At 47.6% G+C, this 8577-nt stretch overlaps 1 protein-coding gene across 1 annotated transcript in view; it reads right to left on the bottom strand.

Moving 5' to 3' along the window:
• Positions 1-1706: 1706 nt before the first annotated feature.
• Positions 1707-8577, bottom strand: part of LOC129831694 (cholinesterase-like) — a 58519-nt gene continuing 51648 nt past the window's right edge. Inside the window, exon 9 of the mRNA XM_055895064.1 lies at positions 1707-2248. Within this exon, the coding sequence (XP_055751039.1) occupies positions 2094-2248 (155 nt within the window). The 3' untranslated portion in view covers positions 1707-2093. The remainder of the gene's footprint in view (positions 2249-8577) is intronic.

Below are 8577 nucleotides of genomic sequence, written 5' to 3'. Positions count from 1 at the left end.
TGCGCCCAGTGCAAGGCTCCTAGACACCTGCCTAGAGGTAAGCTTCAACCTTTACCTGTTCCTCAACGGCCGTGGTCGCACCTGTCGGTGGATTTTTTGACTGATCTTCCAACTTCACAGGGTTACACCACGATCTTGGTCGTTGTGGATCGGTTTTCGAAGTCCTGTCGTCTCCTCCCTTTGCCCGGTCTCCCTACGGCCTTACAAACTGCAGAGGCCCTGTTTACACACGTTTTCCGGCACTATGGGGTGCCTGAGGATATAGTGTCTGATCGGGGTCCCCAGTTCACATCAAGGATCTGGAAGGCGTTCATGGAACGTCTGGGGATCTCGGTTAGTCTTACCTCAGGTTTTCACCCCGAGAGTAATGGGCAGGTGGAGAGAGTTAACCAGGATGTGGGCAGGTTTCTGCGGTCCTATTGCCAGGACCGGCCGGGGGAGTGGGCGAAGTTCGTGCCCTGGGCAGAGATGGCCCAGAACTCGCTACGTCACTCCTCCACTAACCTTACTCCTTTTCAATGTGTATTAGGGTATCAGCCGGTTCTGGCTCCTTGGCATCAGAGTCAGACCGAGGCTCCTGCGGTGGACAATTGGTTTCGGCACGCTGAGGAAACCTGGGAGGCAGCCCACGTCCACCTTCAGCGTGCCATAAGGCGCCAGAAAATTGGCGCAGACCGTCGCCGCAGTGAGGCCCCGGTGTTCGCACCAGGGGACAGGGTCTGGCTCTCGACCCGAAACCTGCCCCTCCGCCTGCTCTGCCGGAAGCTGGGTCCGCGGTTTGTGGGGCCGTTTAAAGTCCTGCGGAGAGTGAACGAGGTATGTTATAGGTTACAACTGCCCACTAATTACTGTATTAACCCCTCGTTCCATGTGTCTCTCCTCAGGCCGGTGGTGGCTGGCCCGCTCCAGAAGGCTGAAGTGCGTGAAGTTCCTCCGCCTCCTCTAGACATCGAGGGGGTCCCGGCGTACTCTGTTCGATCCATTTTGGATTCGAGACGTCGGGCGAGGGGCCTTCAGTACCTCGTGGACTGGGAGGGGTACGGGCCGGAGGAGAGAAGCTGGGTTCCGGTGGAGGACGTTTTAGATCCTTCTATGTTAAAAGAATTCCACCGCCTCCATCCGGATCGCCCTGCACCTCGCCCTCCGGGTCGTCCCCGAGGTCGGTGTCGACGCGCTGCTGGAGCCGCGCGTCAGGGGGGGGGTAATGTCACGACTTCTACCGAAGTCGTTGCCTCTCCTTGTCCGGGCGGTTTTCGGCGGTCGACTTCACCGGCCTTCTAGCCATCATCGATCCATTTTTCATTTTCCATTGGTTTTGTCTTGTCTTCCCACACACCTGTTGTCAATCCCATTCATTACCTGTTGTGTATTTAACCCTCTGTTTCCCTTCATGTGTTTGTCAGAGATTGTTCTTTGTCAAGTGTTGTGTTTATGTGTATAGGTGTGCGACGGGTCATCGTACCCATATTTGTTTTATGTTTTCCTATGAGTGTTATGGAGCAGGTTACTGGGACTATAATTAAAAAACTCCATTCTACACTCTATTTGACTCTCCTGCGCCTGACTTCCCTGCCACTTATACACGCAACTGTGACATTTACCCAAACCAAACACACAGAATCATGTCACCCATTACTTTACCCAAACCAAACACACAGAATCATGTCACCCATTACTTTACCCAAACCAAACACACAGAATCATGTCACCCATTTCTTTACCCAAACCAAACACACAGAATCATGTCACCCATTACTTTACCCAAACCAAACACACAGAATCATGTCACCCATTACTTTACCCAAACCAAACACACAGAATCATGTCACCCATTACTTTACCCCACCAAACACACAGAAACATAACATCGTCAGATACACAAAGCAAGACACAGGTCCAATTGAAAGGACAAGAACAAACAGATATAGCAGTTCAATCAGATAGAGCAGTGATCAGTGAAAAGGCCTGGCATTACATTCAGAAACAAAAGATTGTTGTGAACTTTTCTTTACCGACACAATGTATTGTCTCGTTGAAAAGCAAAGTATAATTTTTAAGTTAGTCTAGATGGGTTGAGGTGTCCAGTCAAATGTCTAGGGCTCCAAGGGCCTCTGGTCACAGTCCTGCTGCTTCTGACCCTCTGGGCTGCTCATGCTGTGGTCAGAGTAGTAATTCTTCCACTCCAACATGTACGACATCCAACGATGGAAGTGATTCCTCCACTGCTGTTCTAACTCATCTACGCTCACTGACAGAGAGACATAGGGAGAAGGGGGGAAGGCAAAGGAGAGAGAGACAGAGGGAGAAGGAGGGAAGGGCGAAGGACAGAGAGACAGAGGGAGAAGGAGGGAAGGGCGAAGGAGAGAGAGACAGAGGAAGAAGGAGGGAAGGGCGAAGGACAGAGAGACATAGGGAGAAGGAGGGAAGGGTCGAAGGAGAGAGTGAGACAGAGGGAGAAGGAGGGAAGGGCGAAGGAGAGAGAGACAGAGGGAGAAGGAGGGAAGGGCGAAGGAGAGAGAGACAGGGGAGAAAGAGGGAAGGGCGAAGGAGAGAGAGACAGATGGAGAAGGGGGGAAGGGCGAAGGAGAGAGAGACAGATGGAGAAGGAGGGAAGGGCGAAGGAGAGAGTGAGACAGAGGGAGAAAGATGGAAGGGCGAAGGACAGAGACACAGGGGAGAAAGAGGGAAGGGCGAAGGAGAGAGAGACAGATGGAGAAGGAGGGAAGGGCAAAGGAGAGAGAGACAGAGAGGTGAGCATGATTTAGATTGCCTGAGAAGGGGCTGTAAAGTTAAGTGATTCCAACATTTAAACACTTTCCAACTCAGCATAACTGAACATCTCAGAATCCGAGTGAGAAATGAGACTTGACATTCAGCTCATCCTCAAAATCAAACTTCTCTTTCAGAAATCTACTCCTACGATCCCTCTATACTTTAGCTATAGCTGATCCCATGTGATTCTACAGGGATGAGAACAGACTGGTCCCATGTGATTCTACTGCCAAGGGAACAGACTGGTCCCATGTGATTCTACAGGGATGAGAACAGACTGGTCCCATGTGATTCTACAGGGATGAGAACAGACTGGTCCCATATGATTCTACAGGGATGAGAACAGACTGGTCCCATGTGATTCTACAGGGATGAGAACAGACTGGTCCCATGTGATTCTACAGGGATGAGAACAGACTGGTCAATCAATCAATCAAGTTTATTTTATATAGCACTTCGTACATCAGCTGATATCTCGAAGTGCTGTACAGAGACCCAGCCTAAAACCCCAAACAGCTAGAATGCAGGTGAAGAAGCACGGTGGCTAGGAAAAACTCCCTAGAAAGGCCAAAACCTAGGAAGAAACCTAGAGAGGAACCAGGCTATGAGGGATGGCCAGTCCTCTTCTGGCTGTGCCGGGTGGTGATTATAACAGAACTATGACAAGATGTTCAAAAATGTTCATAAGTGACAAGCATGGTCAAATAATAATCATGGATAATTTTCAGTTGGCTTTTCATAGCCGATCATTAAGAGTTGAAAAACAACAAGTCTGGGACAGGTGGCGGTTCCATAACCGCAGGCAGAACAGCTGAAACCGGAACAGCAGCAAGGCCAGGCGGACTGGGGACAGCAAGGAGCCACCACGCCCGGCAGTCCCGACGTATGGTCCCAGGGCTCAGGTCCTCCGAGAGAAAGAAAGAGAGAAGGAGAAAATTAGAGAGAGCCAAGATTTTCAAAATGTTCATAAATGACAAGCATGGTCAAATAATAATCAGGAATAAATCTGTTGGCTTTTCATAGCCGATCATTAAGAGTTGAAAACAGCAGGTCTGGGACAGGTAGGGGTTCCGTAACCGCAGGCAGAACCGTTGAAACTGGAATAGCAGCAAGGCCAGGCGGACTGGGGACAGCAGGGAGTCGTCATGCCCGGTAGTCCTGACGTATGGTCCTAGGGCTCAGGTTCTCAGAGAGAGAAAGAAAGAGAGAACGAGAGAATTAGAGAAAGCATACTTAAATTCACACAGGACACTGGATAAGACAGTAGAAGTACTCTAGGTATAACCAACTGACCCTAGCCCCCCGACACAAACTACTGCAGCATAAATACTGGAGGCTGAGACAGGAGCGGTCAGGAGACACTGTGGCCCCATCCGAAGATACCCCCGGACAGGGCCAAATAGGAAGGATATAACCCCACCCACTTTGCCAAAGCACAGCCCCCGCACCACTGGAGGGATGTCTTCAACCACCAACTTATAATCCTGAGACAAGGCCGAGTATAGCCAACAAAGATCTCCACCACAGCACAAACCAAGGGGGGGCGCCAACCCAGACAGGAAGATCACGTCAGTAACTCAACCCACTCAAGTGACGCACCCTTCCCAGGGACGGCATGAAAGAGCACCAGTAAGCCAGTGACTGAGCCCCTGTAACAGGGTTAGAGGCAGAGAATCCCAGTGGAGAGAGGGGAACCGGCCAGGCAGAGACAGCAAGGGCGGTTCGTTGCTCCAGAGCCTTTCTGTTCACCTTCACACTCCTGGGCCAGACTACACTCAATCATATGACCTACTGAAGAGATGTCTTCAGTAAAGACTTAAAGGTTGAGACCGAGTCTGCGTCTCTCACATGGGTAGGCAGACTGTTCCATAAAAATGGAGATCTATAGGAGAAAGCCCTGCCTCCCGCTGTTTGCTTAGAAATGCTAGGAACAATTAGGACGCCTGCGTCTTGTGACCGTAGCGTACGTATTGGTATGTACGGCAGGACCAACTCGGAAAGATAGGTAGGAGCAAGCCCATGTAACGCTTTATAGGTTAACAGTAAAACCTTGAAATCAGCAATTGCCTTAACAGGAAGCCAGTGTAGGGAAGCTAGCACTGGAGTAATATGATCAAATTTCTTGGTTCTAGTCAGGATTCTAGCAGCCGTATTAAGCACTAACTGAAGTTTATTTAGTGCTTTATCCGGGTAGCCGGAAAGTAGAGCATTGCAGTAGTCTAACCTAGAAGTAACAAATGCATGGATACATTTTTCTGCATCATTTTTGGACAGAAAATTTCTGATTTTTGCAATGTTACGTAGATGGAAAAAAACTGTCCTTGAAACAGTCTTGATATGTTCGTCAAAAGAGAGATCAGGGTCAAGAGTAACGCCGAGGTCCTTCACAGTTTTATTTGAGACGACTTTACAACCATCAAGATGAATTGTCAGATTTAACATAAGATCTCTTGGTTTCTTGGGACCTAGAACAAGCATCTCTGTTTTGTCCGAGTTTAAAAGTAGAACGTTTTCAGCCATCCACTTCCTTATGTCTGAAACACAGGCTTCTAGCGAGGGCAATTTTGGGGCTTCACCATGTTTCATTGAAATGTACAGCTGTGTGTCATCCGCATAGCAGTGAAAGTTAACATTATGTTTTCGAATAACATCCCCAAGAGGTAAAATATATAGTGAAAACAATAGTGGTCCTAAAACGGAACCTTGAGGAACACCGAAATGCACAGTTGATTTGTCAGAGGACAAACCATTCACAGAGACAAGCTGATATCTTTCCGACAGGTAAGATCTAAACCAGGCCAGAACTGGTCCGTGTAGACCAATTTGGGTTTCCAGTCTCTCCAAAAGAATGTGGTGATCGATGGTATCAAAGGCAGCACTAAGGTCTAGTAGCACGAGGACAGATGCAGAGCCTCGGTCTGACGCCATAAAAAGGTCATTTACCACCTTCACAAGTGCAGTCTCAGTGCTATGATGGGGTCTAAAACCAGACTGAAGCATTTCGTATACATTGTTTCTCTTCAGAAAGGCAGTGAGTTGCTGCGCAACAGCTTTTTCCAAAAATGTTGAGAGGAATGGAAGATTCGATATAGGCCGATAGTTTTTTATATTTTCCGGGTCAAGGTTTGGCTTTTTCAAGAGAGGCTTTATCACTGCCACTTTTAGTGAGTTTGGTACACATCCGGTGGATAGAGAGCTGTTTATTATGTTCAACATAGGAGGGCCAAGCACAGGAAGCAGCTCTTTCAGCAGTTTAGTAGGAATAGGATCCAGTATGCAGCTTGAAGGTTTAGAGGCCATGATTATTTTCATCATTGTGTCAAGAGATATAGTACTAAAACACTTAAGTGTCTCTCCCGATCCCAGGCCTTGGCAGAGCTGTGCAGATCCAGGACAGCTAAGCCCTGGAGGAATACGCAGATTCAAAGAGGAGTCCGTAATTTGCTTTCTAATGGTCAAGATCTTTTCCTCAAAGAAGTTCATGAATTTATTACTGCTGAAGTGAAAGGGGAATGGGGAATGCTGCTTTTTAGTTAGCTTTGCAACAGTATCAAAAATAAATTTTGGATTGTTCTTATTTTCCTCGATTAAGTTGGAAAAGTAGGATGATCGAGCAGCAGTGAGGGCTCTTCGATACTGCACGGTACTGTCTTTCCAAGCTAGTCGGAAGACTTCCAGTTTGGTGTGGCGCCATTTCCGTTCCAATTTCCTGGAAGCTTGCTTCAAAGCTCGGGTATTTTCTGTATACCAGGGAGCTAGTTTCTTATGACAAATGTTTTTCGTTTTTAGGGGTGCAACTGCATCTAGGGTATTGCGCAAGGTTAAATTGAGTTCCTCAGTTAAGTGGTTAACTGATTTTTGTCCTCCGATGCCCTTGGGTAGGCAGAAGGAGTCTGGAAGGGCATCAAGGAATTTTTATGTTGTCTGAGAATTTACAGCACGACTTTTGATGCTCCTTGGTTGGGGTCTGAGCAGATTATTTGTTGCGATTGCAAACGTAATATAATGGTGGTCCGATAGTCCAGGATTATGTGGGAAAACATTAAGATCTACAACATTTATTCCATGGGACAAAACTAGGTCCAGAGTATGACTGTGGCAGTGAGTAGGTCCAGAGACATGTTGGACAAAACCCACTGAGTCGATGATGGCGCCGAAAGACTTTTGGAGTGGGTCTGTGGACTTCTCCATATGAATATTAAAATCACCAAAAATTTGAATATGATCTGCTACGACTATAAGATCTGATAGGAATTCATGGAACTCAGAGAGGAACGCTGTATATGGCCCAGGAGGCCTGTAAACAGTAGCTATAAAAAGTGATTGAGTAGGCTGCATAGATTTCATGACTAGAAGCTCAAAAGACGAAAACGTATTTTTTTTTTTGTAAATTGAAATTTGCTATCATAAATGTTAGCAACACCTCCTCCTTTGCGGGATGCACGGGGGATATGGTCACTAGTGTAACCAGGAGGTGAGGCCTCATTTAACACAGTAAATTCATCAGGCTTAAGCCATGTTTCAGTCAGGCCAATCACATCAAGATTATGATCAGTGATTAGTTCATTGACTATGACTGCCTTTGAAGTGAGGGATCTAACATTAAGTAACCCTATTTTGAGATGTCAGGTATCATGATCTCTTTCAATAATGGCAGGAATGGAGGAGGTCTTTATCCTAATAAGATTGCTAAGGCGAACACCGCCATCTTTAGTTTTGCCCAACCTAGGTCGAGGCACAGACACAGTCTCAATGGGTATGGGTATGGCTGAGCTGACTACACTGACTGTGCTATTGGCAGACTCCACTAAGCTGGCAGGTTGGCTAACAGCCTGCTGCCTGGCCTGCACCCTATTTCATTGTGGGGCTAAAGGAGTTAGAGCCCTATCTATGTTGGTAGATAAGATGAGAGCACCCCTCCAGCTAGGATGGAGTCCGTCACTCCTCAACAGGTCAGGCTTGGTCCTGTTTGTGGGTGAGTCCAAGAAAGAGGGCCAATTATCTACAAATTCTATCTTTTGGGAGGGGCAGAAAACAGTTTTCAACCAGTGATTGAGTGCTGAGACTCTGCTGTAGAGCTCGTCACTCCCCCTAACTGGGAGGGGGCCAGAGACAATTACTCGATGCCGACACATCTTTCTAGCTGATTTACACGCTGAAGCTATGTTGCACTTGGTGACCTCTGACTGTTTCATCCTAACATCGTTGGTGCCGCCGTGGATAACAATATCTCTATACTCTCTACACTCGCCAGATTTAGCTTTAGCCAGCACCATCTTTAGATTAGCCTTAACGTCGGTAGCCCTGCCCCCTGGTAAACAGTGTATGATCGCTGGGTGATTCGTTTTAAGTCTAATACTGCGGGTAATGGAGTCGCCAATGACTAGGGTTTTCAATTTGTCAGAGCTAATGGTTGGAGCCTTCGGCGTCTCAGACCCCATAATGGCGGGAGGAGTAGAGACAAGAGAAGACTCAGCCTCAGACTCCGACTCGCTACATAATGGGGAAAACCGGTTGAAAGTTTCTGTTGGCTGAATGAGCGACACCAGTTGAGCATTCCTACAGCATTTCCCTCCAGAAGCCATGAGAAAGTTGTCCGGCTGCGGGGACTGTGCGGGGGGGTTTATACTAACGTTACTATCTGTACTTACTGGTGGCACAGACGCTGTTTCTTCCTTTCCTACACTGAAATTACCCTTGCCTAACGATTGCGTCTGAAGCTGGGCTTGCAGCACAGCTATTCTCGCCGTAAGGCGATCATTCTCCTGTATATTATGAGCACAGCGACTGCAATTAGAAGACATC

Source organism: Salvelinus fontinalis, chromosome 33, assembly GCF_029448725.1.
Source record: "Salvelinus fontinalis isolate EN_2023a chromosome 33, ASM2944872v1, whole genome shotgun sequence".
In the NCBI taxonomy this organism is placed as follows: domain Eukaryota; kingdom Metazoa; phylum Chordata; class Actinopteri; order Salmoniformes; family Salmonidae; genus Salvelinus; species Salvelinus fontinalis.
This window is presented reverse-complemented; position numbering and strand designations above follow the sequence as displayed.